The sequence below is a fragment of the Aureococcus anophagefferens genome (assembly GCF_000186865.1).
Source record: "Aureococcus anophagefferens unplaced genomic scaffold AURANscaffold_13, whole genome shotgun sequence".
Classification (NCBI taxonomy): domain Eukaryota; class Pelagophyceae; order Pelagomonadales; family Pelagomonadaceae; genus Aureococcus; species Aureococcus anophagefferens.
This window is the reverse complement of record NW_008705573.1, coordinates 140,534-168,246: the sequence shown is the minus strand read 5'-3', so window position 1 is coordinate 168,246 and position 27,713 is coordinate 140,534. Positions and strand designations below refer to the sequence as shown.

General features: G+C 71.9%; 7 protein-coding genes across 7 annotated transcripts; 4 read left to right on the top strand and 3 right to left on the bottom strand.

The window, feature by feature from the left end:
• Nucleotides 1-74: 74 nt before the first annotated feature.
• AURANDRAFT_65088 (hypothetical protein) lies at nucleotides 75-1,747 on the bottom strand (the record flags this gene model as incomplete). The annotated part of the gene is made up of 2 exons (XM_009039904.1): nucleotides 75-609; nucleotides 870-1,747. The coding sequence occupies 2 exons, from the start codon at nucleotides 1,745-1,747 to the stop codon at nucleotides 75-77; spliced, it is 1,413 nt and encodes a 470-aa protein (XP_009038152.1).
• A 359-nt stretch (nucleotides 1,748-2,106) lies between these two features.
• AURANDRAFT_16055 (hypothetical protein) lies at nucleotides 2,107-2,535 on the top strand (the record flags this gene model as incomplete). Its single annotated transcript, XM_009040134.1, has 1 exon — nucleotides 2,107-2,535. A coding segment is annotated over one exon (429 nt), but the record flags the coding sequence as incomplete, so codon positions are not given.
• A 4,040-nt stretch (nucleotides 2,536-6,575) lies between these two features.
• AURANDRAFT_2169 (hypothetical protein) lies at nucleotides 6,576-7,781 on the bottom strand (the record flags this gene model as incomplete). Its single annotated transcript, XM_009039876.1, has 1 exon — nucleotides 6,576-7,781. A coding segment is annotated over one exon (1,206 nt), but the record flags the coding sequence as incomplete, so codon positions are not given.
• A 3,918-nt stretch (nucleotides 7,782-11,699) lies between these two features.
• On the top strand, nucleotides 11,700-13,052 carry AURANDRAFT_2013 (hypothetical protein; the record flags this gene model as incomplete). The annotated part of the gene is made up of 1 exon (XM_009039875.1): nucleotides 11,700-13,052. A coding segment is annotated over one exon (1,353 nt), but the record flags the coding sequence as incomplete, so codon positions are not given.
• A 342-nt stretch (nucleotides 13,053-13,394) lies between these two features.
• On the top strand, nucleotides 13,395-16,218 carry AURANDRAFT_71861 (hypothetical protein; the record flags this gene model as incomplete). Its single annotated transcript, XM_009040135.1, has 2 exons — nucleotides 13,395-14,102; nucleotides 14,351-16,218. 2 exons carry the CDS (start codon nucleotides 13,410-13,412, stop codon nucleotides 16,214-16,216), a joined length of 2,559 nt encoding a protein of 852 aa, XP_009038383.1.
• A 2,795-nt stretch (nucleotides 16,219-19,013) lies between these two features.
• Nucleotides 19,014-21,196, bottom strand: AURANDRAFT_65084 (hypothetical protein; the record flags this gene model as incomplete). The annotated part of the gene is made up of 2 exons (XM_009039903.1): nucleotides 19,014-19,409; nucleotides 19,604-21,196. The coding sequence occupies 2 exons, from the start codon at nucleotides 21,194-21,196 to the stop codon at nucleotides 19,014-19,016; spliced, it is 1,989 nt and encodes a 662-aa protein (XP_009038151.1).
• Nucleotides 21,197-21,711: 515 nt separating this feature from the next.
• AURANDRAFT_28308 (hypothetical protein) lies at nucleotides 21,712-24,026 on the top strand (the record flags this gene model as incomplete). The annotated part of the gene is made up of 2 exons (XM_009040136.1): nucleotides 21,712-23,000; nucleotides 23,132-24,026. Coding segments are annotated over 2 exons (2,184 nt in total), but the record flags the coding sequence as incomplete, so codon positions are not given.
• Between the last annotated feature and the right edge of the window lie 3,687 nt (nucleotides 24,027-27,713).

Genomic DNA, 27,713 nt, shown 5'->3' with positions numbered 1-27,713 from the left:
CAGGTAAAGTTGCAGCGTTGAAGCGGATTTCCAGACACGATATCACCTCGGCTCTTGCTTACGGTCGTCCCGCCCTATCGGCGCATCCGGCTCCGCTCGCGCGCCGCGCGCAGGAACTCGCGGTCGCGGTCCGACTGCGGCGGCGGGCCGCGCGGCCGGCCGACCTCGTCGGAGTGGCGGCGCGCGGGCGCGGCCTCGAAGCGCGGCTCGAAGTTGGCGTCGAACTGGGAGCGGAAGTAGTCGCGCGACGCCGCGGGCGCGAGCTGCGACTGGAAGGGCGGCGCCGAATTGAGCTGCTGCGCCGTCGTCGGCCGCGGCCGGAGCCAGCCGTTGGTGCGCGCCTCCTCCTGCTGCCGGTGCCAGGCCCGCGCCTTGGGGAAGTAGCCGCCGCTCGGCGGGTCGAAGGCCGACGGCGGCGGCGGCCGGTGGCGGCCGACGTGGCCCGTCGCGGGCCGGGCGAAGAAGTCGTCGCGCGGCTCCGGGGGCGCGAGCCGCCGGCTCTGCGGGGCGCGCAGGGGCTGGTGGGCGAGGCTCTGCCGCGCGGCCGGGTGCGCGAAGAACTTGGCGTGGATGTCGGAGAAGCTCGTCGAGTGCTGGCCGTCGTGGATGCTCGACTTGGCGTTGTTCAAGAGCTCGTCGTCGTCAAGCATGAGGGCGACCTGCTTCATCGTCTCCCGGAAGGACTTGGGCACGCCCTCGGCGTCGAGCTCGTCGTCCTGCGGGCGCGTCCACATGGCGAGGGCCGTTAGGACGCGACCACCATGCGAATGCCGCTGTGGCAGCCCACCGATGATACGCCGCGGCCAAGAGTCAACGAGATGTTCAAGGAGAAGTGCAACGAGCTGCGAATTAAGTTGCCGGCGACTCACGCGGGGCCGCCCCAGCGCGACGCGCAGGCCGGCGGCGGGTCGAAGCCGAGGCAGCGGTAGTCGCGCCGGTAGTGGCGGCAGAACGCGTCCCACATGGCGCCGTCGAGGAGCGAGGCCGTCGGCGCGCGGCGCCGCCGGTGGTCCGCGGTGCCGCGGTGGCGCTCGTTGCGCCGCGCCTCCGGGAAATCGACGGCGACGCCCGCGATGCTCCGAAAAACGCGCCAGGCCGCGTCGGCGCGGTGGAGGCGGCCGACGACGGACGCGGCCGCGGACGCCGCCGACGGCGCGACGCAGCGCGACTGGGGCCACGTGTGCGCGTCGAAGTCGAGGACGCCGTTGCCGAGGTCCGCGAAGAACGCGGCCAGGACCTGCGACTCGTTGGAAAAGTCGTCGCGGCTCGCCGTGAGCGACGGCAGGTGCCGCCGCCCCCGGGACCGGTCCCAGTGGCCGAGGCGCGTCCGCCGGAGCTCGTGGAACGCGGACATCGCGCGCGCGAGCGGGTCGCGCACGAGCACGAAGCGCGCCGCGGCCGTCGCGTTGCGCGCCGGGCAGACCTCCGAGCCCGCGAGGCGGTCCTCGGCCCGCGGCGTCGCGACCTTCGCGACCGGCGCCAGCGCGGGAACGAGGCCCTCGCGCACCGTCGTCCAGGCCGCCTTGGGGATCGCCTCGATCCACAGCGCGTCGAAGTTCGCGACGCCGCCGCGCACGTCCGACGCCGCCAGCGCGTAGGACGGGCAGCAGCGCGACGGCGACGGGTCGCCGGCGACGACGGCGCAGGCCGCGTCGCTCCGGAACCGCGCCACCGTCGCATCGGAGTAGGCCGCATCGTCCGCGAGCGCACGGTGGATCAGCAGCGCGATCCAGAGGGTGCATCGCATCGTCCGCGGGCGTCAATCACGGTGGATCAGCAGCCGGACGAGGGCTGCCATCATCATCGTCCACAAGTTCAACGTAAGGTTAATGAAGCTCTTCGCTAAAAAGAGCTATTATTATGGCCGCCCAGACAACATCATCGTCGCGTCCGCTGGCCTACGTCGACGTCGACATCGACGACGCGCGCGCGGACTACGCGCGCGCGTGCCAATTCGTCGAGTGCAACGACCTGAAGTACGCGCTCACATCCAAGAAGCTCAGCGAACTGGGTGGCCGGGAGATCTTGGCCGTGCCCGAGCACTACGCCAACGACTACGAGTGGTCGTCGAAGGGCCGCTGCCGCGCGAAGCCGCAGCCCAACTGCCGCGTCGTCGTCGAAATCTTCGACGACGTCGCGCCGCTGGCCGCCGAGAACTTTCTCGCGCTCGTCCGCGGCGACCGCGGCGCCGACAAGGGCTCCGGCGTGCCGCTGTCCTACGAGGGATGCCCCTTCCACCGCAACATCAAGGGCTTCGTCGTCCAGGGCGGCGACATCGTCAAGGGTAATGGCTCCGGCGGCGCGTCCGTCTTCGGGAAGAAGTTCAAGGACGAGGCGAAGGGCCTCAAGCTGAAGCACGGCCGCGGCGCGCTGTCCATGGGCAACTCGGGCAAAAACGCGAACTCGTCCCAGTTCTTTTTCACGTTCGCGCCGTGCCCGCAGCTCGACGGCAAGCACGTCGTCTTCGGGCGGGTGATCGCCGGCTTCGACGTGCTCGACGCCGTCGAGGCGACGGCGCCGCCGACGGGCGAGACGCCGACGGTGCCCCTGCGCGTGGCGGCCTGCGGGCTCTTCGAGGACGGCGTCACGGCGCCCCGGGGCCACTGGGCGCCGCCGTCCGTGGCCGCGCACCCGAACGCGCCGCACGTGTTTGTGGCGCCGCACGTCCGCGTGTTCGTCGTCGGCCGCCCGCGGCGGCGGCGAAGGTCGCGGCGGCGCTGAAGGCGGGCCGCCTCGAGGGCGACGTCGTGGCGTCGCCGACCCTCGAGGAGGCCGAGGCCTGTGCCGACGACCACGCGGTGCTGTTCCTGACGCCGGCGGCGGACGCCGCGGCGGCCCGAGACCTCGCGGACCGCAAGCGCTGGCCGCTCGTCGCCGCGAAGCCCGCCGCCGCCGCCGACGCCTGCCGCGCGGCCCTCGAGAACCCTCCGCCGCTCCGACGGTGACACATACTTACACACAGGATCCTGATCTCACGGGATGCCGAAGAGGTGGAAGGACTGGTCCTTCTCGAGGCAGCGGAACGGCTGGGCCTTCTTCATCTTGTCGCTCACGGCGACGAGGACCTGGGGCAGCGTGCCGTTGTCGCCGCCGCCCTCGACCCAGGCCAGGCCTTCGACGTTGCAGTAGGAGACGCCGCACGTGGGGTCGCGCGGGAAGTCGAGGACCTTTTGACCGTCGTCCAGGTCCGCGAACTCCGCCGTCAACGGGTCGAAGGCGTCGTCGTCGCCGCCCGACAGCGTGCCAATCCAGACCTGGGAATTTTCCTGGGACGTGATGGCGACAGTCTTCGTCGCCTTGTGGAGCGCGAGCGCCGAGTAGTCGACGAAGCCCTCGATGGGCAGCTCCAACACGCGCACCGTCTGCCACACGCAGCCGCCCGTCGGGCCGCCCGACGACCGGTGCCGCATGACCACGACCTTGCCCCGGCCCGGCTGCTTGCCGCGGTCGCCGCTCACGCAGTCGTTGCCCTCGCAGAGGGCGAGGAGGTAGAACACGCCGTCGGCGCCGCGGAGCGACGCGGCGCCCTCGAAGCCCTTGGAGTCGCCGTCGAAGAGGAACTCAGAGGGGCAGGCCTCGACGACGGCGTAGTCGGCGCCGTCCTCGTCGGGGGGCGGGAGCACGATCTCCATGACGACGGCGTGGTACGACGGATCGTCGGTGACCGCGGGCAGCCCCTGGAGCCGCCGGGCGTCGTCGACGAGGTCGCCGGAGATGTCGACGGACTCGCGCACGACGTAGAGCCCCGACGCCGTCGGGTCGTAGAGGATGCCCTCGAAGCCCGACTCGCCCTCGGCGTAGCCCATCGTCGGCGAGCCCACGTGCTGGTTCAGCTCCGACCGCAGGGGCTGCGACTCGTGGATGCGCAGCACGGCCCAGGACGAGTCGCAGATCGCGTAGAAGTAGTCGCCCAGATGGATGACGTCGCTCGCCTCGAACTTGCGCTCGCCCTTGAGCTCGTCGTACGTGAGCAACGACGCCACGGGCGCGTCGTGGATCGTCTTCAGCGTGGCATCCCGGTACCGCGGCCGCCGGTCCGCGCTGCAGTAGCCGAGGCCGTCGCCGACGTGCTTCTCCTTGAAGGCCTGGTCGATGTAGTCGGGGTCCCAGGACATGCCGTGCCAGGCCTCCGACGAGACGCCCCAGGCGATGAGGGCGGCGACCAGCGCCACCGCCGACACAGCCAGGGAGATCATGACGCGGCGCCGGCTCTCGGCGTTGTCTGATGAGGCTTCCATGATGCTTACTCTTGGACGGCTCGAGGCGGGTGGACAACGCGACGCGCACCGAACCGTGAAGCCAGAGCCGCGCGCTTCGATCTGGAGAGCATGTCAACATGGCTTCCGATGAAGCTGACATTGAGTTCACGCTTTCACAAATACGCGTCGCCCTCCAAGTCCCAGTCCGCGGCGTGGGCGAGGGCGTAGGCCGCGGCGCGCTTCGGGAAGTCGCGCGTCGCGCAGTCGCGGAAGGAGTCCGCGCAGCCGCCCGCCTCGAGCCGCTGCGCGAAGCGCTCGAGCCACGCGCCGAGGGGCAGCCGCGTGGGCGCGAAGCCGCCGATGGGCGACGCGAGCACGAGCACGCCGTCGTCGTCGCACGCGAAGAGCGTCCGGCTGTCGCCTTGGTCGCCGAGCATGGCGAAGAGGCGGCGCGCGGCGTCGCGGGTCTTCGCCTCGAGGCCGGCCTCCGGGTCCTCGAAGTCGAGCGCGTCCCAGGCGACCGCGCCGCCCGCGCAGGCGAAGCTGAAGCCCGCGTCCGTCGCGCCGTGGAGCAGGCCGAGGTGCTGGAGGAAGCAGAACGCGAGCGGCCCGGGGCGGAACGCGGGCGCGCCCGCGGCGTCGCGGAAGGCGACGACGCCGTCCAATCGATCGGGGAACAGCGACGCGATGCGCGCCGCCGACTGGACGACGGACAGGAGCTCGTCGCGCTCGCGCGCGTACGCGCTGGCCGCCGCGAGTCCCACGGCGCGGCCGGCGGCCCGCTTCAGCGCGCGCTCGCGCGGCCGGCTGAGGTTCCAGTACTTGGCGACGGGGTCGACGCGCCGGAGGGCGTCGCGCACGGGGACCAGCGCCGCGCAGCCGCTCGCCGCCTCGTTGAGGCCGCGGCAGACGCAGGCGAGCCGCGCGATCATCAGCGGCTCCATGGGGTCCAGGCACAAGCTCATGGGGTCGTCGTCGTCCGCGCCGGCCTCGCGGCTTTGGGCGCCGGCGCCCATCTGCGGTTTGTTTTAGACTACGGCGCGTCGATCCGTGTGCTACAGCTCATTCACATGCTCTCCATCGTGATGTGCCGCTTCACCTTTGGCGCGCTTGAAACTCCTCAGTGATGGTGATGTCCCGCACGATGCGGGTCGCGTGCGCGTTCGTGGTCGCTGGCGTCGCAGCTGGCGCGTTACCATCGATGGAGTACGCCTACACGTCCTTCGCGACGCCGGCGCCGCAACGCGCCGCCGAGTTCATGGCGCACTACTTTGGTGCCACGCAGCTCAAACCGAGCGAGTTCATCACGAGACACGGCGGCGAGAATAATAATGTGACCGCGACGGGCGTGCGCTTCACGACGAACGCGAACGCGTCGCACGACGTCTACTTCGTCGACGACACCGACGGCGCCGCGGCCCTCCTGCGCTATTTCCACGAGACGCACCGTTTCGACCTCCAGGAGCACTGGGACTGGTTCATGGACTGGCATCTCTGTTTCAACGTCGACGACATGGACCTCGCGTCGCACCGCCTCGTCGCCGACGGCGTGCCCATCGTCACGCGGAGCTCGTCGTTCTACGTCGAAGTGCCCGACGGGATCACCGTGCAATTTCTCTCGTCCGGCGCGGGCGGCGAGTACGTCTGGACCGAGGCCTTCAACTTCTGCCGGACCACGGGCGCCGCGTCCCTCGCGTCGGCGCCGCAGGACATGGCGCTGATGCCGCCGCCGGATCCCCTGCCGCCGATGCCCGAGGTCCGGCCGGGCCACCACTCCTTCTTCTCGACGACACCGACGCTCGGGAGGGACGCGCTGCTCGCGCTCGGCGCGGACCTCTACAACACGTCGGGCGTCTTCGCGTCGACGCATCGCTACGGCGACGGCACGTGCGCTTTGCTCGAGTGGCTGCAGCTGCCCGACTTCCAGATCCACTTCGTCGACCAGTTCCGCAAGTACGAGGGCGCGGGCAGATCCGTCGCGGACGTCGAGGCGCTCCTCGAGGCCGCGCACGGCGACATGGCGGCCTACGACGCCTTCATGAACAACCGCGTGGGCTTCCGCGTCGCGGACGTCGCCGCGTACCGCGCGGCGCTCGCCGCCGCGGCGCTGCCCTACCTCGACCGCGGCCCCGGCGCGGTCCTCGTCGAGCTCCCCGGCGGCATCATCCTCGAGCTCTTCGAGGGAGGTTAGACGCGCGTACGACCCTAGACCGAGGCTTTCCCGTTCATGTGGCGGTTCGCGATGTTCTTGATCTCCTCGACGTCGGACGCGTCGGGCACCTTGGCGATCATGGTCCAGGGCGCGGGCTGCTTGCCGAAGCAGAGCGTCTCGAGGGACGCGAGGATTTTCAGGTCGAGGCCGCCGGACGCGTCCTGGTCGACGAGGTTGATCGCGACGCCCTTGGCGCCCGCGCGGCCCGTGCGGCCGACGCGGTGGATGTAGGTGTCGAAGTCGGCCTCGGGCGGCTTGGACGACGCGCCGCGGGGCACGCTGTAGTCGATGATCGTCGGCAGGTCGTAGTTGATGACGATGTTGACGCCGGGCACGTCGATGCCGCGCGCGATGACGTTCGTCGTGATGAGCACCTTGACCTTGCCGTCGCGGAAGGCGGCCATGACGCGGTCGCGCTCGGCGCTGTCCATGCCGCCCGCGCCGCGGCCGCCCGTCAGATCCTCGACGGAGAAGTTCTTCGCGGTGAGCACGGACGCGATGTGGTGCACGTCCTTGCGCGTGTTCACGAAGATGATGGACTGCTGGGCGCTCAGCAGGTCGTAGATGTCCTCGACGATGCCCAGCTTGCCGCCCGGGTGCTCCTTGGCGTCGCACCAGACGTGCGCGATCTCCCGCACCATCAGCTCGGACCGGTCGTCGTCCTTGGCGTTCGCGATGAGCACTTTCGAGGACGGGTGGCGCTTGAAGACGGAGGCCTCGATGTCGCGGCAGACCTCGTCCGTGTAGGTCGCCGAGAAGCAGAGCACCTGGCAGGGGTCGGGCAGCGCCTTGCGGAGCGACCGCGTGTCGTCGCGGTGGCCGCGCATGTCCATCTCGTCGGCCTCGTCGAGGACGAGCATGGTGATGCCCTGGGTCTTGAGCTGGCGCGTCTTGATGAGCTGGAGCGTGCGGCCGGGCGTGCCGACGACGATGTGGCCGACGACGGGCTCCTTGGGCGCGCGGCCCCGGCCGCGGCCGCCGGCGCCCTTGCCCGCGTTGTCGCTCAGGGCCAGGGCCACGACGAGGCCCTTCTCCTCGATGAGGACCTTGCCGATGTTGCGCGTCACGGCGGCGTTCTGCTGCGCGAGCTCGCGCGTCGGGCAGACGCAGAGCGCCTGCGTCGCCGGCGACCGGAGGTCGACGTTCTCGAGCATGCCGAGCACGAACGCGGCCGTCTTGCCACTGCCGCTCTTCGCCTGGGCGAGCAGGTTCTCGCGCACGGGCGCCTTGCGGAACCCGCTGAGGATGAGCGGCAGCGCCGCCTCCTGGATCTTGAAGGGCTTTGCAAAGTTCGCGAGGTACACGCCCTTGAGCAGGCTCGGGTCCAAATGCAGATCCTCCCAGGACCGCGCGGCGACGAGCTCGCTCGTGTCGCCCGACGCGCGCTCGACCTGGATCGTCTCGCCCTCCGCCGTCTTCATCGTCTCCACGGCGCTGACCTTCTGCGACGCCAGCGACGCCGCGACGGCGTCGACGTCGCCGGTCGTCGGGGCCGCGGGCGCCGGCGCCGCGGCGCCGTCGTCGTCGTCGCCCCAGCGGCCCGCGTTGAGCGCGTCGATGGCCGTGGCGGCACGGGTCTCGAGGTTCGCCGCCATCGTGCGAGGCGGCTGCGGCGCGCGCGCGAGAGGCAGCTCGCCGAGGGGCTTTGCCAGCACGGAGTCTATATTGAAGGGCAGCATCTGGGCAGCGAGCTTTACGATGGGTGACGCGATGGGGTCGAGGATGCGATGGCGCCCCCCCCCAACCCTAGCGTAGATGCCGATGGCCCTCCTCGACGACGCCGCGCGGCCGCGGCCCCGCGCGGGCTGCCTCCTGGCGCTGGGCGCGGCCTGCGCCGCCCTGGCCTACGTCGGCGCCGGCGCCCGCGACGGCGGCGCGACGCTGTCGCTGGCGGTCGGCGCGGCGGCCGGCGCCGAGCGCTTCGCGCTGCCCGATCCCGCGACGGTGGTCGTCGCGCCCCTCGACGACCGGTTCGCGCTCGCCGGCGGCGAGGAGTACTTCTCCATGACGGGGCGGCTCCTCGACCGGGAAGTCGCGACGGAGACGGACGCCGTCTTCGACGAGGTGCTGACGGAGGCCGAGGCCTGGGAGGCCTTGTCCGTGGCCGACTTCCGGGCCCACTGCGCGAACGTGACCTTTGGGTACTGCGGCCGGTCGACGTGCCACATCGACGGCGCGAAGGAGTCGTCGACGTGCGGCTGCAAGAAGATCGTCAACGGCGCGGGCTCCATCGGCTTCAACAGCCGCAACGCGTACCTCATCCGGTCCGCGCTCGTGCGGCGGGCGCTCTACGAGATCACCGTGCTCAACGAGACTAGTTATTTCGTGAACACGGTCTGCGGCGCGATCAAGAACAAGCGGTTCTGGCACGAGGCGGGCTTCGACAGCGACTTCGGCTCCATGTCGGACGCTGTGTGGAAATCAAATCTTCAACCCGACTTCAATGTGCGCGTATGCGACCGTTTCGACGCAAAGCTTTCTGCCGTGCTTCGAGAACTCGACGAGAGCTATCGATCCGTCCAAAAATCAGCCGAATCGACTTCGATTTGACCGAGATAGAGAGTTCTGAAGTTTGGTGGGGACCCCCCAAACCAGTGGTTGATTTCCACACAGGTCGGACGCGGACTACGGCGGGTACTGGGCCATGGTCGACCTCGACTGCCCGACGTCGGACGTCGAGTACAACTTCGCCTACTGCGACGGCGCGCCCTGCGACATCGCCCAGGCCGGCGGCACCGCGGCGTTCGACGCCAACTACGACAGCATGTGCATCTGCCCCTACGCGTCCGCGAACGCGACGTCCGTGCTCCACGAGCACATCACGGACGCGACGGCGGCGAACTGCTCGGAGATCGAGACGGGCGTCGGCGACTGCGCGATCCAGCGGACCGTCAAGGTCGGCACCTTCGGCGAGGACTCGTCGCGGAAGTCGGTCATGGAGATGTACGCGGCCATCAAGTCCGCGAGCTATCTCAAGGGCGGCAAGAGCTGCCCGACGATCTCGTTCAACAACGTCTCCTTCCCGCCGTCGCTCTTCCCGACGTTGAGCGTCGAACCGACGCACGTGCCCACGACGCACGCGCCGACGATGTGTCCGACGCCGTATCCGTCGCCGCTGCCGACGACGTCGGCGCCGTCGTACGCGCCGACGAGTTGCCCGAGTCCGGCGCCGACGACGTCCGCGCCTTCGTATATCCCGTCGCCGGGGCCGTCGCCGATTCCGTCGACGGCCGGGCCCACGGGTCTGCCCTCGCCCGTCCCGAGCACGGCGGTCCCGTCGACGGCGACGCCGAGCTACGCGCCTTCCGCGACGCCGACGACCGCGGCGCCGTCCGGAGCGCCCTCGTACGGCCCGTCGCCGCAACCGACGACTCCGAAACCGAGCACTCGACCAACGAGCGCGATGCCGAGCCCGAGGCCCACGCACCACACGGATAAGCCGACGCCGCCGCCGACCGGGCCCCCCCCGAGCCCGCGGCCGACGCATCCGACGGACGCGCCGTCGATCGCGCCGTCGCCGCGGCCGACGCATCCCACGAGCGCGCCCTCCACGGAGGTGCCGAGCCCGCGGCCGACGCATCGAAAGGACCCGACGGCCGCGCCGTCGGGGCTGCCGAGCCCGCGGCCGACGTACCACACCGTGCGGCCGACGTCGTGGTCCTACTCGTACTACCACGACGACGACGACGATTAAGAGGTACTAGGCGCGACGTACCGCGACGCGCCCGCGACCCCCGCGCGCGTCGCCTCGGCGCCGCGGGCCGCGAGGGCCCCGAGGTGCGCGGAGAGCCGCCGCCGCGGCGACACGCGCGCGCGGACGACGGGCCCGTCCAAAGCCCGGACGACCTCGACCTCCGACGGCGCGTGGGGCGCGCGGCGCTCGTGCGACGGCGTCCGCGGGATGCCCCGCGACACGCGCAGGATCTGGATGTCCTCGCGCGTCGCCCCGAGTCGCAGCAAATGCTCGTCGCGCGCCGCGTCCGACTCGCCCGGCTGGGAAAGCTCGACCTCGTCGAGGCAGTGCTCGACCTCGACCTCGTCGACGCGCGCCAGGGGCGCGAGGTCGAGCGCCGGCAGGGCGAAGGGCCGGCCCCGCGCGAGCCGCGAGAAGCCCTCCGTCGACGCGCCGCGGTCCAACAGCAGCTTCGCGACGCCGACCCACGTCTCCCACTTCTCCGGGCAGTCCTGGCGCCAGCCGTCGCCGTCGAGCCGCCACCCGAAGTTCTCGCCCTCGCACAGATACTCGAGGGGCGTCGCCGGGAGGCCGTGGTGCGTGCAGACGCCCGGGTGGCGCCAGTGCACGTCCGCGCCGCCGTCGAGGAGCCGCTCGACGCGCGCCGGGTCCGGGTCCTCGAGCTCCAGCACGAGCCAGAGCGCCGCCGTCGGGGGCAGCCGCGCGCCGAGGTAGTCGCGCAGCTCGCCCGGCCGGTTCCAGGCCGCGTCGCTGCTCGTCGACCCCTCGTGCCAGAGCTGGAGCGCCCTGAGCGACGGCAGCGCGCCGCTCCCGCACGCGTCCGCGAGGCGCCGGATGGTCCCGTCCACGCGCGGCTCCGTCGCGCGCCGCGCCGCCCGCCGGAGCGAAAGCATGAGCCGCCCCCGCTCGTCGGCCGGCGCGGCGTCCGCGGTCTCGAGCGCGCTCGACGCCGTCCACAGCGCGCGCTCGTAGGCCGTCGCGGAGAAGTCGAGGCTCAGCAGCTCGAGCTTCGCGAAGCGCGGCAACGCGCGCAGCAGGCCCTCGAAGCCGAAGGGCAGCAGGCCCTCGGCCTCGAGCTCGCGGAGCCGCGGGAACGTCGACGCGACGCTCGCGCCGCCGCCCGTCTCGAGGACCGCGGCGGCCTCGAGGCGATCGGGCAGCCGCGCCGTCGCCGCCGCGACGGTCTCGCGCAGCGCGCGGCACGTCGCCGCGACCGTGATCAAGTCGCGCGCGCCAAAGGCCGGCGCCTCGTCGGCGGCGCAGTACTCGACGGCGCAGGCCACGGACAGGGCGCACTTGCGCGACGACGCGCGCCGCGCCGGCGGCTTCGCGGCCCGGGCCTCGAGCACGGCGATGCGCCGGTCCAGCGTCTCGCGCAAGGCCCTCAGCGCGGGCAGGTCGTCGCCCAGCGCCGCGAGCGCCGCGTCCATCCTTTTTTTATGGCAGCCCCATGGCCATCATTATTCACAGAGGCGAAGAAACGCCCGCACCTTGAACTTTTGAGTGCCTTATGGTCTCCGCGATGCTGCCCATGGTCGCCGCTCTGCTACCCCTGGCGCAGGCGCTGAAGTCGCCGCCGGAGCCGACGGTCGCCTATGTGACGCAGCAACTCGACCACTTCCGCTTCGACGAGACGCGCACGTTCTCCCAGAAGCTGCTGGTCCACGATGCCTGGCACCGCCCCGGCGGCCCGCTGCTCATGTACTTTGGCAACGAGGGCGCCATCGAGGACTTTTACGGCAACTCCGGTGGCCTCATGTTCGAGCTCGCGCCGAAGCTCAACGCGTCCGTCGCCTTCCTCGAGCACCGCTACTACGGGAGCTCGCTTCCGTTCGGCAACGCGAGCTACGGCAGCGACGAGCTCGCGTTCCTGACCGTCGAACAGGCGCTGGCCGACATGGCCCTGGTGCTCGCGACGTCGTCCGAGATCCTGGGCGCCGCGGACGGGCCCGCGGTGCTCTTCGGCGGTTCCTACGGCGGCATGCTCGCCGCGTGGTTCATGCTCAAGTACCCGCACCTCGCCGCCGGCGCGGTCGCCGCGTCGGCGCCCGTGGACCTGTACCCCGGCGAGGGCAAGGAGCGACCGTTCTTCGACGCCGGGCTCGAGGTCTACGGGACCTACGGCTCCGCGGCGTGCGAAGCGGACCTGCGCGCCGCGCTCGCCGCGCTGGCGGCCGCGGCGAAGACCGCGGCGGGCCGCGACGCGCTGGCGCGCTCCTTCCGCACCTGCGAGCCGCTGCCGGACCCCGTCGACGGCGACCGGCTCGCGTCCTACGTCAACGGCGCGCTGAGCACGCTGGCCATGCTCGACTACCCCTACGCGTCGGCGTTCGTGGCCCCGATGCCCGCGAACCCCGTGCGCGTCGCCTGCGGCCGCGTCGCCGCGGCGCCGTCGGCGGCGTCGAAGCTCAAAGGCGCCGTCGACGTCTTCCTGAACCACACGGGCGAAACCGCGTGCTACGACGCGCGCCGCGAGCTGCTCGCGGCGCCCGGCGCGCCGCCGCTCCGCGCGCTCGGCGCCATCGACCGGCCCTGGAACTACCAGGCCTGCACGGAGCTGCCGCTCGAGCCCCTGACGTCCGACGGCTTCGGCTTCTTCGTCCCCCAGAGCCCGAAGGCGCTCGCGGAGGTCGAGGCCGCGTGCCGCGACCGCTTCGGCGTCGCGCCCCGGCCCGACTGGCTCCGCCAGTCCTTCGGCGACGGGGCCCAGCTCGCGGCGAGCCTCCGCAACGTCGTCTTCACGGACGGCGACAAGGACCCCTGGCGCGTCGGCGGCGTCCCCGGCGACGCGCGCGCGCTCTCGCGGGACGGCTCCGTCGTCCACGTCCTCATCGCCGACGCCGCGCACCACCAGGACCTCTTCGCCTCGGACCCGGCGGATTCGCCGGGCGTCGTCGCGGCGCGCGTTCTGGAGTTCGAGCACGTCTCGCGCTGGGTCGCCCGGGCGTAATGGCGCTTTTGTGTTCGCTGAAAGAAACTTGTGGCAGCTCCCGAGAAATATCCAGGGACAGTCGTTCACAAAACGCCCACCAGGCCGGCACGTGTTAGCACCGAAACCTTCCCCGCGCGAACACGCGCTTCGAAACGCCGCGAGCGCCGAACCCCGCGCCGCGCGCGCGCCCACGAAAGCCTAAGGCGTATCCACGCCGCCGCCTGGCCTTTTGGGTTAGGAGAGCCGCGGCGGGCGCGCGTCGAGTACCCTCTCCGGGCCGTCCGCATACTGCAACTTGGATGGTGCAGCCGACATTGAGGCGAGTCCGGCGGCAGGGCGGCATCTCAGGGCGGCCTCCGAGGGTAGGTCTCGATGGGTCTCGGCCAGAGCCGCGCGCCAGCGCCTCCGGTCGCGGCGGAACTGTCGCGGCAAGCAGCGGCGCAGACCGCTGCGCCGCCCGGCCATGTCGCCCTGGCGTCGCTGTCGATTCATGACATGGCCGCCGCCGCCGCCGCGGCCAGCCGCACCTCCCATGAGTTCCAGGCAGAGGTGCGGCGCCGCATCTGCGGACGAGACGGTAGCGAGAACCCTCAAGAAGAATCGATCTGGGGCATGTTCCGCCATCGCGCGCCCACCGTGACGCGCGCGCTCACGCTTCTCGAGCTCGCTGATACGTCGCGCGACAATCCGGCCCGCCTCTTCAGGAACATGCCGCGCCGGGAGATGAGCGAGTCGTTCTGCACGTCCGCCGCCGCCTCGGTGACGCTCGGCGAGCTCGAGGCGGACGCGCACCCGACGCGGGGCCTCGCCGTTCTTCTCTCCGCGTGCGAGACCGAGGAGGAAAAGGCGCACGTGCGCACGACGGTGCTCTACGCCCTCTGGCTGATCCACAACGCCGAATATGGCGCGCTCTCTCAAGCCCTCTGCGCCGCGTGCCAGCGTTTGACGCGTGAGTACATGGCAGAGGGGGACCGCCGAATGGCCGAGCTCCTACGCAACGCGGCCGAGGAGAAGAAGAAGAAGAAGAAGCCTGCCGCGAAGAAGAAGCCCGCGAAGAAGCCGACGGTCCAAAAGAAACCGGCGGCCCGGAAGCCCCGCAAGTAAGGGTAGGTGCGCTCTCGAGTGACCACCGGGACTCCTCCAGGGACTGCAACTTGGCCATGTTGCCGCCACCTTGCGGCTAACTCGAGTTCGAGCTCGAGGTGGCGCGCCCTGTCTTGCTCTGTGTCGCGCGCGAAAGTCGCCCCCGTAAACGGCCGCGCGCCGTCGCACATTCACGGCCGCGCGCCGTCGCCGCATTCATGGCGACCCAGGAGCTCCGCGACCTCAAGTCCTTGTTCGACGACGGCATCCTGGACGAGGACGAGTACGAGGAGAAGCTCGCCGAGATCAACGCGGCGGCGGCGCCGGCGCCGCCGCCCAAGAAGAAGAAGCAGGCGCCCCCCAAGAAGAAGGCCAAGGCCAAGGCCGAGAAGGAGGGCTACGAGGGCCTGTCCGTCGCGAGGCTCAAGGCCGCGCTCAAGGAGCGGGGCCTGTCGCAGACCGGCGAGAAGGGCACGCTCATCTGGCGGCTCAAGCTCCAGGACCGAGGCGGCGCCGCGACGCTCGCCGACGGCCGGTCGCCCTTCGCGCTCAAGGTCGGCGAGCTCAAGAAGCAGGCCGCGAAGGTCGGCGTCAGCCCCATGGGCACGAACGACGAGATGCTCGAGGGTTTAGTGGACGCGCTGCTCAAAGCGAACCCCGGCGCGTCCGCGGCGGCGGCGCCCGCGGACGCCGCCGGCGGCGGCGGGGGCGACGGCGCGGACGCGCGGGAGGTGGCGACGCGGGTGCTCGAGCTCGCGGAGAGCGACGACTGGGAGTCCATCCTCTCGCTCGGCGCGCCGGGTTCGAAGCTCGGCGCGCTGTCGCCGCTGAACGACCTCAAGAAGGCCTACCGCAAGCTGTCGCGCGTCATCCACCCGGACAAGCTCCGGGGCTTCGACGGCGCGACGCGCGCGTTCCAGGCCCTGGTGACGGCCCTGGACCGGCTCACGAATCCGGAGCCGACGGCGGCCGTCGACGAGGGCGGCAAGAAGCAGAAGGCGACGCGCATCGAGCGGAGCAACGACGGCTGCGTGCGGACGGCCGTGTCCTGCCCGCGCTGCGGCGAGGCCTGGGGCGCGTCGAAGAACGAGGGTCTACCGGACTACGCGTACAACCTGCTCATGACGGGGCTGCGATCCTACACGTGCTCGACGTGCCTGTGTACCTTCGGCTGCGTGTCCGCGAAGCACGCGTGCAAGTCCTGCGGCGCCGACTTCGACTACAGCCCCGCGGACTGGCACCGGAAGATCGCCTGCGGCGACTGCGGCAAGACCTTCGGCTTCTTCTCGTTCCACGTCTCCGACCGGGCCATGAACGACGCGATCCGCGACGCGCGCGCGGAGCACGAGCGCAACGCGAAGCAGCGCGCGGCGAAGCAGCGCCGCGCCGCGCGCCGCGACGCCAAGGGCGGCGGGGGGCTCGACAAGGAGCGGTCCTTCCTGCTGGGCCTGCTCGACGAGTGCCCGCGCTGCGGCGAGTTCTTCGGCGAGGGCACGTCCAAACAGGACAAGCGCGACCACCTCGCGTGCTGCGCGGACAAGGCGGCCATCGCGCGGAAGCGGCGCCGCGACGCCGACGACGACGCCGCGGCCGCGAAGCGCGACGACGCGGACGCGGCCGCCGAGGCCGCGCAGGCCAAGGCCGTCTGGGAGGCCGCGGGCAAGCAGGTGTCGCAGCTCTGGATGCTGCCCGACGCCGCGCTCGCGGACATGTGCGGCGGCGTCGCCGAGGGCCTCTCGCGCGCGGACCTCATCGCGCGCGCCGCGGCGACCTGCGACGGCGTGCTCCTGCTCACGGACGGCGACGGCGGCGGCGCGCGCGGCGCGAAGCGCCGCAGGCTCACCGCGGAGAGCCTGCCCTCGAACTACGCGAGCCTCTCGCTCGACGAGCTCCGCTGCCTCTGCGCGGCGCACGGCTTCGCGCCCAAGAGCGACACGAAGGACGGCGTCCTCCACGAGATCGAGAGCGAGCTCCACGACGACAAGGACGCGCCCCTCCTCCTCACCGCGGCGACGGCCGCGCGCCGCGGCGGCGACGACGACGACGGCGACGACGACTTCGAGCCCGTCGACCTCACGGGGGAGGACGACGAGTGAGCGTAAGATGTGGACATACAGGCCTCTTTTCTTTGACTCGCGGGGAGGGATCGGGGGCGGGGGAGTCTCGAGGGGGCGCGCTCGGCGCGCGGCTTGGCTTAGGCCTGCGAGACCTCGACATCCAGCTTCGGCATGCTCTGTTCGCGGTGCGTCGCGGCGCCGACGCGGCGCTTGCGGACGACGTAGACGCGTTTGGGCTGCGTCTCTCGCGCGTCTCTCGCGTCCCGCGGGTCTGGGTTCGGTCCCGGGGTCGTCTTTCGTGGTCGTGGGTTCGGTCCTGGGGTGGTCGCCGCGTCCCGCGTCGCGTCTCGGCCGCGTCCCGGGGCGTCTTGGCCGCGTCCTGCCGCGTCCCGGAACTCGCGTCTCCCGCGTCTCGGCCGCGTCTGCAAGACGCAACGTTGCCTAGGGGCCCCTCCTCCTCGAGCCACGCGCCGCCGGCGCCGGTCCGCCCCGTCAGGCCTCGCCGTCCTCCCCCCCTTCGATTCCTCCTCGTGCCTAACAGGGGCTTAGGCCTTCTGGAGGTCCCGGACGACGGTGGCGTAGAAGCGGGAGAGCACGGGGTGGCGGTCGTACTGGTGGACGAGCGCCGCGCGGCGGCCGTCGGCCCGGAGGACGTAGCCGGCCGCGTCGCGCTTCAGGTCCTCGGGAACGTGCATGACCTGGCCCGCAGTGTAGGCCGGCCCCGCGTCGTAGGGCGCGACCGCGAATTCGGTCTTTGGGTATTTGACATACGCCATGTAGTTGTGGTGCCCCTGGTCGATGCCGTAGTCCCTCCAGCAGTGCCAGTTCGCGTTGCCGTCCTGCGCGTCGACGTTCGCGAGGTAGGCCTCGAGGTAGGCGAGCACCGCGGCGCCCGTGCCCATGACGTTGCCGCTGCAGAGCACGGGCGCGCCCTCGGGCGTCACGTCGGGCGTGAGGACCTTGCCGTAGCAGCCCTCGACCCACGCGCGCGTGAAGAGCCCCTTGCCCGACGTCGCGCTCAGCGGGCGCACGGTGTGCTCGCCGAAGAACAGCAGGTCCTTGCCCTGCGCGTCGCCGCGGAAGTCGTCGAAGGGGTTCCGCTGGAAGAACGCGTCGCGGAAGTCGCTCCAGAGCACGAGGTCGTAGCCCGGGTGGGCCCGGACGTAGTCGAGGTAGTAGCGGAACCGCTGGAGCCCCACGGGGATGCCGTCGCCCCATTTCTCGTCCGTCGCGCAGTTGCCCTGGAGCTTGACGCACTTGGCGAGCTCCACGTAGACGAGGTCGACCTTCTCGCCCGCGAGCCACGCGCGCGACTTCGCGTCGACGTTGAGCACGAAGAGCGCGACGTCGCCCGCGTAGGCGCCGAGCTTCCGCAGGGGCAGGACGAAGTTCCTGAACGAGCCGAGGCCGTAGTTGCCCGCGGCGCAGGACATGACGAGGTGACGAGGTGACGAGGCCGTAGTTGCGGCGGCGGCGCGGGCCGCGCTCCCGCGGAGCGTCGCGGCGTCGCGCGCGGCGGCCTCGGCGGCCTCGGCGACCCGGCGCGCCGCGGCCGCCTCGCGCCGCGCGTCCGCGACCGCGGCCTTGAGATCGGCGACGTCGCGCGAGATCTGCTGATCCCCCGCGCGCGTCGATCCCCGGTCGTCGCGTACCGACGCCTCGACCTCGCCCGCGAGGCGGCTCACGAAGGCCTCCGTCGCCGCGACGCGCGACTCGAGGTTCGCCCGCGCGACCGAGCCCCCGAGGTTCGCGACGACGACGAGCTTGTGGAGGAGCGGCAGGAGCACGAGGGCGGCGATCGCGAGGATGGCGATCGTGGCGCGGCGCATGATGGTGGTGGTGGGGGTGTTTTGAAGGGTTCTTTCGCTCCGGACTTGTGTAGGGTTTGGATGAGTGGGCGCTGGGCGGCGGCGGGTGTTGTGGCAGGTTTGAGTAAACTTTTGAGCGAGTCTTTTGTGGAGAACCGAGGCCAGAGGCGCTTTAGACGCGGGGCGTGAACAGACCCACACCGCGCGAGGCGAGTCCGGCCTCGGGGCTGAGCGATGGTAGTACCCGATGATGTGATCAAAGCTGCTCTGGGCGGGAATATCGACGTACTACGGAGCTGGCTCGACCAAGGTGGCGATCCGAATGAGTTGTTTCGCTTTCATATGGCATGGCAACCCGAATTTTCTGACGAACATTTTAGCCAAGAGGTTCACCTTCATGGTAGCCTCTTGGTTTGCACACTATGCTCACAGGGTCAGCACCGAGGTGACCGGTCGGACGCGATACGCCTTTTGCTTTCTTACGGCGCCGATCCGAACCTTGAGGTAGACGACGGCAACTCTCAACCTTCCCTGCCCATAATTCAGTGCGAGTTCCCGCTCGAGACGAACGTACTGATCGATGGCGGCGCAAACGTCAACGCTCGTGACGGACACGGGAACCAACTGCTTCATTACGTCGGCTTTCGTAGCGACCCACTCGCTCTAGCCAAAGTCCTCGTGCGCCGGGGCGCCGACTTGTCTGCGAAAGGAGCTGATGGTGTAGACGCGGAGGAAATCAATAGGTGGAGGGGCAATCTCGAAGTCGCAGCCTTCCTTCGCGACGTCAAGGCCGCGGGCGGCTGGAAGCCCTACGCGCGCGCGCCGCGAATCGAGCTCGTGCGACTCCGCTCGCTTTGCGCGCGCGGCCGCGCATCGCCTCCGCCGGAGCTCGACCGCCTCTTTGATTGCCCGTCTTTACCGACGAAAAGCAAAGCCGCGCGCGTCGCGCGCCCGCTCCCGAAGGAGGTTTTCTGGCACGTGCTCTCCTACTGGCGCACGAGCCGGGATGACTAGATCAAAACGCAAGCTTAAGAAATCACCGCGTTGGGAAAGAGGTCGCGGAGCTTCTGGCGCCACGCGGGCTCGAGGCGCGTGAGGTCGCGGATGACGATCTGGCGCAGCGACGACCGCGCGAGGACGAGGTGGTGGAAGGCGCGCGTCGAGGCGATCTCGTTGTCGGCGACGTCCAGCACCTCGAGCTCCGCGAGGTGCTCGAGGTAGGACGCGGACCGGAGCCGGTTCTCCGCGAGGCCGAGCGTCCGGAGCGCGCGCGGCAGGCGCCGCGGCGCGTGGCGGAGGCCGTTGCGCGCGAGGTCGAGGCTCCGCAGGTTCGCGAGCTCGCGCAGGGCCGCGCCGAGCTCCTGCTCCGCCGCGTCGCCGCGGCCGAGGTCGAGGCCCACGAGCGAGAGCGCGCGCACCGTCACCTGGGCAGCAAAAGAGTGATTCAACGTCACTTCAACTTGAGTGTTCCGCGCGCGCGCGTTCCGGGAAAAGCGCCCACGCTTCGAAGCCGTTCCAAAAGATGATCGCTCGTCCAAAAATCAGCCAAAACGAGTGGAAAACGGCCGAGAAAGGAGCCTTTGAAGTTGGGAATTTCGCTCTCTTTTGCTGCCCTGACCGTCACGCGCCACGCGACGTAGCCGCCGTCGTCGAGGCCCCGGAAGAGCACGTGGAGCCCGACGTCCGCGGGCACGCCGTCGTCGTCGTCGCCCGGCTCTACGGCGCCCGCGGCGCGCACCGCGACGAGCGCGCGCGGCTCGTCCGTCTTGACGCGCTCGGCCGCGTCGGCCGCCGCGCGCGCGGCGTCGGCCGCCGCGTGGGCCCAGTGGCCGCCGTCGTCGTCGTCGTCGCGCGGCGCCGTCGACGCGCCGGCGAGCAGGGCGACGTCGACGCAGTCGCCGCGGCGCTTGAGGCGCCGGTCGCGCGCGGTGGCGGGCGCGGCGCGGACGCACCGCCACGCCGCGCGCCACGCGCCGTCGTCGGCCGCGCCCTCGCCTAAAACGCGCCAGCCCCGCCGCGCCGGCTCGTCGTCGAAGACCGTGGGCGCCGCGCCCCCGGCGGCGCGCGCGCGCCAGAACCAGTCGCCGAAGAGGCCGGCCGCCGCGTCGAGCCCGGCCGCGTCGCGGCGCGCGGTCGCGCGCTTCGCGTCCTCGGGCGCCGGCGCCTTGGCCCCCGTGCGCGGCGTCCGCGGCGCGAGGGCCGACGCGGCCCGGCGCGCGGGCCGCGCGGGCTCCTCGCGGACCCACGCCGCGCGGCCCGCGCGGGAAGACGCGCCCGCGCGGCACGTGCCCCCGACGCCCGCGGGCCGCCACTGCTCCGGCGACGGCCTCTTGGACTCCGGCGACGGCTTCTTGGGCGTGTCGCGCACGCGGAGCTTGACGCTCACCTCGACGGTCTCGCCGGGCCTGCCGCCGCGGACGACGACGGCGGCGGACGGCGCCGGCTCGCGGCGCCGCGGGAGCGGCGTCTCCGTCGTGAGGTCGCTCGACGCGTCGTCGGGCCCGCCCTTGGGCGGGTAGGCCGCCGCCGCGAGCTTCTCCGGGCTCGACGCGCCGTAGGACGTCGCGCCGGCCGGCAGCGACACGCTCAGGACGCCGCGGTCCGCGCGGACGAGCTGCGGGCTCGGCGTCGTCGCCGGCGTCGTCGCCGGCGCGCGCGGCGGCGGCGGCGGCGGCATGGCTTTCACGGGCGACGGCGGCTCGTCGGGCGTCGTCGGCGGCGGCGGCGGCGGCGCGGGCAGCTCGGGCGGCAGGCGCGCCGCGGTGCCGCCGGACGACAGGAGCGCCGCGGCCCGCCGCTGCCGCGCGGGCGACGGCGACCGCCGCTTCCGCGGCGACGCGGGCGCCGGCAGGCTGTTCGCCTCGGAGAGCGGCTCCGACGGCGCGAGCGACGAGCTCCGCGACGAGCAGCGGCTCGACGCCGCCGACCAGTCGGGCACGAGCGACGCGAAGCGCGCGGCGCTGGACCCGAAGGGCGCGCGGGGCCGCTCCGCCGGCGCGGGCTCGGCGCTCAGCGACCGGTCCCGCGACGCCGCCGCCAGCAGCTTGCGGCTCGTCGCCGCCAGCGTCGCCCAGGCGTCGTTGAGCGTCGCCGGGTTCTCCGAGCGCCACCGCTCCTGGGCGAGGGCACTGCGGAACTGCTGCTCGTCGCGCTTCGTCCGCCAGGGCTGCGGCGGCCGGCCGGAGCGCTTGTCGGGCCACTGGCGCGCCATATGGGTGGGGCGTGCGAGCGCGTGAACGCGGCGCCGACGCAAACTGGCAGCTTTTTGCCGCAGAGCTTTGCCTTTTGCCCTTCAAGATGAAGGCGAGATGACTTCAAGGATGCCCTTCAAAAATGCCGTCGCCGCCAAATACGCGCGCGCGACGACCGGCGCTCTAGGTCGACTTGCGGCTAGAGACGTCCGGGAACTAGACGTAACGAACGCAGGCGCTCGGCTCCGTTTTGGGCGAATGGCAGCCGATTCGCGCACATCGCCCTCTGTGGGACTCGGATACGCCAGTCCCTTCCAGGCGCGACGTGGGTGTGGCGACCGGGAGTTGCTGATTGCTGCGACTGAGACACATGGCGGCGCTCTGCGAGAGGCGTCGGCCCGGCGCCACAAAAATCAACCCCGGCGCAGATCTGCCGCCGCGCTCGCGTCGCCGCCGCAGCCGACGCGACGCGCCGCCGTGCGCGCCAGCGACCCGCACGTCGGCCGCGCATCGCGCGTCGCGAAGAGCGCAGACCATGTCGCTCATCAAATCCATCGACGACGTCGGCGCGACGCTCGCGTGGTGCCCGCGCACGGGCCTCGACGCGTGCTACGTCGCGCTGGGCACCACGGAGGCGAGCGGCGCGGGCTTCGACGACTACGGCGCGTCGCTCCAGCTGCACGCCCTGGACCTCTGCGACGGGTCGCTGTCGTCGAAGCCCGCGGGCGTCGCGAAGACGAGCAGCCGCTTCGTGAGCCTCGCGTGGAGCGGCATGAAGGGCGGCGCGGGCGGCGCGGACGGCCTCCAGCTCGGCCTCGTCGCCGGCGGCATGTCCGACGGCGCCGTCGACGTCTGGGACCCGGCGAAGCTCCTCGCGGGCCACCCGCAGGCCCACGTGAGCCGCGTGCAGCGCCACACGGGCGCGGTGAACGGCCTCGAGTTCAACCCGCACCCGACGTCCGCGCATTTGGTCGCGTCCGGCGGCGCGGACTGCGAGGTCTTCGTCGCGTCGCTGGAGCGGCCCGAGGCGCCGTCGGTCTTCGTGCCCGCGCCGCCGCCGAACGCGGCGAAGCACGCGGCCGAGGTCACCAGGGTCGCGTGGAACAGCCAGGTGTCGCACATCCTCGCGACGGCGTCGCAGAACGGGTCGACCATCGTCTGGGACCTGCGCCAGAAGAAGCCCTGGTGCGAGCTGCGCGACGCGTCCTTCCGGAGCCCCGTGTCCGCCGTGGCCTGGAACCCGGCGGAGGGTCTACATCTGGCGACGGCGTCGGGAGACGACGCGAACCCGGTCATCAAGCTCTGGGACCTGCGGTCGTCGACGACGATGCCCCTGGGCACGCTCAAGGGCCACACGCAGGGCATCCTCAGTCTGTCGTGGTGCCCGGACGACACGGCGCTCCTCGCGTCCTGCGGCCGCGACAACCGGACGTTGTTGTGGGACGTCTTTACCACCCAATGCGTCCACGAGCTCGAGGGCGGCGCGGACCCGCAGGCCGCCGCCCAGCCCGCCGGCTTCGGCGCCGCGGCGCCGGCCTTTGGCGACGCGACGTCGGCCTTCGGCGGCGGCCCGCCGGGCGGCGGCGGCTTCGGCGGCGCGGCCGCGGGCCGCCGCTACCATTGTAGCTGGTGCCCGACGCGGCCCGCGGTGCTCGGCACGTGCTCCTTCGACCGGACCGTGCAGGTCCACGCCATGGGCGGCGCGGCGACGACGTCCGGCAAGGCGCCCAAGTGGCTCAAGCGGTCCTGCGGCGCGGCGTTCGGCTTCGGGGGGAAACTGGCCATGTTCGGCGCGAAGAAGGCGCCGACCAGGGCAGGACAAGGGTGATTCAACGTCGCTTCAACGTGAGTGTTCCGCGCGCGCGCGTTCTGGAAAAAGCATCCACGCTTCGAGACCGTTCCGAGAGATGATCGCTCGTCCAAAAGTCAGCCGAAACGAGTGGAAACCGGCCGAGAGAGGAGCCTTTGAAGTTGGGAATTTCGCACTCTTGTCCTGCCCAGGCGCCGACGACGGCGACGATCGCGACGCTCGTCGAGGACGACGGCCTGGTGGCGGCGTCGCGGACCTTCGAGGCGGCGCTGGGCGCGTCGGACTTCAAGGACTTCTGCGAGAACAAGGTCAGGGCCGCGGCGTCCGACGGCGACAAGCGCGTTTGGACGTTCATGCAGCTCATCTTCGAGCCGAACGCGCGCGAGAAGCTGCTGGAGTGCCTCGGCTACGACGCCGCCGCCGTCGCCGCGACGCTGCCGCCGCCGCCGCAGCCCGACGCGCCCGCCGCGCCGCCGCCGTCGCCGCCGAAGGACGAGACGTCGGCCGAGGACGTCTTCGCGGCGGCGTCCGCGGCGCCGCCGCCGGCGGACGAGCCCGACGACGCGGCGACGGTCGTGGACCCCGGCGCGCCCCTCGACGCCGCCGCCGAGGCGGACGTGAAGCAGGCGCTGCTCGTGGGCAACTTCGACGCGGCCGTCGAGTCGTGCTTCGCGACGGGCGCGCTCGCGGACGCGCTCCTGCTCGCGTCCTGCGGCGGCGCGGAGCTCTGGGAGCGCACGCGCGCGCGCTACTTCGACATCTCGTCGAAGGCGAAGCCCTTCCTCGGCGTCGTGCGGGCCATCATCACGAACGAGCTCGGCGCGCTCGTCGCGGCGTCCGACCTGCGCAAGTGGGAGGAGACGCTCGCGATCCTGTCGACCTACGGCAAGAGCGACGAGTTCCCGGCGCTGTGCGAGGCTTTGGGCGGCCGCCTCGAGCACGAGGCGCGCGACGACAAGGCCGCGGCGCTCTGCTACATGTGCGCGGTGAACGTGCCCAAGACCGTCAAGTTCTGGATCGACGACTTCAACGCGGCGAGCCGGTCGCTCGGAAAGGTCGACACGCTCGCGCTCCAGGATTTGGTGGAGAAGGTGACGATCTTCGCGCGCGACGAGAGCGGCGCCTGCGACCCGGCGGCCCAGCTCGGGGCGCTCGGGCCCGAGGTCGTCGGGCTGTTCACGAACTACGCGGCGCTGCTCGCCTCCCAGGGCGAGGCGCTCGTCGCGGCCAAGTACTGCGCGTCCCGCGACGACGACTCGAGCCTGCTGCTGGACCGGCTCCACCGGTCCGCGGGGCCGGCCTACGACGGCCACCCGCCCGCGTTCGCCGTCGCGGCGGTCCAGCCGAGCTCGGTGATCACGGGCGTCGCGCCACCGCAGCCCCAGTCGGCCTTCGCGGCGCAGCAGCAGCCGGGCTTCGCGGCGCAGCCCCAGCAGGGCTTCGCGGCGCAGCAGCCCGCCCAGCAGCCCTTCGCGCAGCCCGCGGCGGCGGCGCCGGCGGCGAACGGCGCGGCTTTACCGCACCCCTGGACGGCGATCCAGGATCCGTCCTCGGGCCGGACCTACTACGCGAACACGGCGACGGGCGCGACGCAGTGGGACCCGCCGGCGGCGCCGGCGCCGGCGCCCAAGCCGAAGCCCGCGCCCGCGCCCGCGCCGGTGCCCGTGCCCATGCCCGCGCGGACGCAGCCCGTCGCCGCGGCGCCCGTCGCGGCCGCGCCCGCGGCGCGCGCGCCCCAGCCCCAGCCCGCGCCCGTGCCCATGCCCAACGTGCCGGCGCCGCGCGCGCCCCAGCCCGCGGCGGTGCCGCAGCCGGCGCAGTTCGCGCAGCCGCAGCAGCCGGCGCAGTTCGCGCAGCGGCAGCCCGCGCCGCAGCCGGCGGCCGCGCCCGCGCCGCCGCCCGCGCCCGCGCCCGCGCCCAAGCCGCAGCCCGTGGCCCAGTCGCCCGAGGCCGTGGCCATCGCCGAGAACCTCACGGCCGTCGTCGCCCACCTCGGGAGCCTGCCCCTCAACGGCTCCGAGAAGCGGCAGCTCGCCGAGGTCGACAAATCTGTGTCGAAGCTCAAGGAGAAGATGACCTACGGCGCGCTCGACGGCGACGTCGTCGGCTCCGTCCACACGCTCGTCGGCTCCATGCTCGCGCGCGACTACGCGACGGCGTCCAACGTCCAGGTCGCCCTCGTCAATTCGCACTGGGGCGAGCACAAGGACTGGCTCAAGGGCCTCAAGTTCCTCATCCAGCTCGCGCAGAAGAAGATGTGACGCGCCGCCGGAAAACGCCCCCCCGCGCCGCCCTCCACGTACCGACGAGGCCGGTAAGCACCGCTATCCCTGGGTCGGTGTGGTGTGCGTCGGGCTCGGCTCTAGGGCTCGGCGAGAGCCGACTTGAAAGTCGGTCGCGGGCGCGTCACCAGCGCATGTTGACCAAGTTATTGAAGGGGATGCGCACTTGGATGCGCGCCCGACTGCGTCCGTCAGGGAGCATGTTGATGAGATGGTGAAGTGATGGTGCGGCGCGTGGAATCAGAGATCGAGGCATGTGCGCCAAAGATCTGCATCGACGCATGCGCATGGCGTCGATTGCATTGCTCTCGCTGCTCGGCCTCGCCGGCGCGCTGCAAGCGCCGAAACGCGTTGCATCGCTGCGCCGCAGCGCGCCGCTCAAGGCGACCGTCGAGGACCGCGTCGTGCTCGTCGCCGGCGTGCTGAGCCTCACGGGCCGCAGCGTCGCGCGGGAGCTCGGCAAGGCGGACCTGCGCGTCAAGGCGCTCGTGGGCTCGGAGAGCTACCTGCAGGCCGCGGACGACGACGGCCGCCAGCTCGGCGCGGACTGCAGCCGCTACGACTGCGCGTCGGCGATCGACGCGCTCGTCGTCGCGACGGACGAGCCGCCGGACGCAAAGGCCGCGGCGCAGCTCGTCGCCGACGCCGTGGCGCGCGGCGCGAGCACGGTCGTGGCCTACTCGCGCCTCGGCGCCGCGGCCGGCGGCGCGGCGGCGGCGCTCGAGGCGCTCGGCGGCGACGCCGCGGCGTGGGCGCGCTACGAGGCGGCCGTCGTGTCCGCGTCCGGCGGCGCGAGCGTCAAGGTGCTGCGCACGGGCGCCATGCTCGGCGGGCCCTACTACGCCCTGGACGTCGACACGCTGCGGGCGCAGACGGCGCGCGTCGTCGACGACGAGCGGGCCGTCGCGGTGCGCGCGCCGTCGGCGCAGCGGTCGCAGCCGGGCTTCGGCGGGTCGCGGGTCCCCCTCGCGGGCCTCGCGAGCCTCGCGCTCGACGCGCCGTCGTCCTTCTGCGCCGACGCGACGACGGGGCCGGGGCAGGAGACGGGGGAGGCGGAGCTGCGCGCGGGCCTCGCCGCGGCGCCCGCGCCGGAGCGGGCCGCCGGCGCGCCGCCGCCGGCGTCCGACTTCGGCGCCGACGTGCTCGCGGCGTTCGCGGAGCCGCGCCAGCTCAAGGCCGTCAACCCCTTCCTCGCGCCGCCGGCGGTGTCCGGGCCCTACTGGTTCGTCGTCTTCGGCGCCGCCTTCCAGCTGTGGCTCGCGAGCTTCAACTGGACCTGGTGCGATCCGCGTCTCTGGGAGCCCGGTGGAGAAGAAACGCGCTCCTATAGGTGCGACGTCGGCTGGGCCGTGGACCCCGCGAGCCCCGCGCACGGCGCGTTCTCGAGCCTCGACACGCTCTGCGAGTGGGACGCGAAGACGAAGACCGCGAGGCGCGTCGACGCGCTCTCCGTGGGCTACAAGCAGGCGACGCTCGACCGGCTCCAGAAGACGGGCTACTACGACGAGGCGAAGGGGAATGCGAGGACGGAGCTCTACGAGCGCAGGACCGCGGAGCTGAAGACGGGCACGAAGTAACGTTAGAGGCGGGCGCTAATAGAACGCGAAGAGCACCGCGGCGGCGAGCGCGGACGCGAGCGGCGCCGCGCGGGGCGCGCCGTCCGCCTCCTCGTCCGCGTAGTCGTCGACGACGGGGCCGACGAAGTCGTCGTTGGACGACGACGACGACGACGGGCCGTCGTCGTTCGAGGACGACGACGAGGCGTCGTCCGACGACGTCGCGTACGTCGCGAAGGCCGTCGTGACGCCGCCGAGGGCCACGGGCGAGTAGCCCGCGGCCGTGCCGTCGGAGGCGGAGTTCCCGCAGGAGTCGATCTCCCGCCCGATGCCCGGGTTGCGGTCGTTGCCGTCCGCGTAGACGTCGCCGCAGCCCACGAGGCAGAGCGGCGCGTGGGGGAAGAAGTCCGACGTCGGCGTCGGCGACAGCGGGTTGTCCATGACGACGGCGTCGTCGCCCATGAGGAAGTAGCGATAGAGGAAGTCGTCGTTGCCGTTCCAGGCGCCGTAGTAGCCGCCGCACTCGTCGACGCAGTACGTCGCGTCCGCGCCCGACTCGCCGCAGCGCTTGACGAAGACGCCGCCGGGGCCCCGGGGGCCCATGAGGGGGAAGCCGTCGGCGGCCCAGCCGACCTGGGGCGACGACCCGTCGGATTCCAGGCCCATCTGCTCCAATAGGCACACCGGCGCGTTGTGGTAGTGGTGCGGGTTCCCGTGTCCGCCGCAATACTCGAACGTGTCGGACTCGAAGAGCACGGCGGACGACGACCAGTCGCTGCACTCGCCGTAGGCCGTGCCGCCGTAGCAGGACCGCACCTCGACGCCGTTGAGCGTCATGCCGATGAGGCCGCCGACGGCGCCGAGCGAGGTCGCGGACGAGAGCGACGCG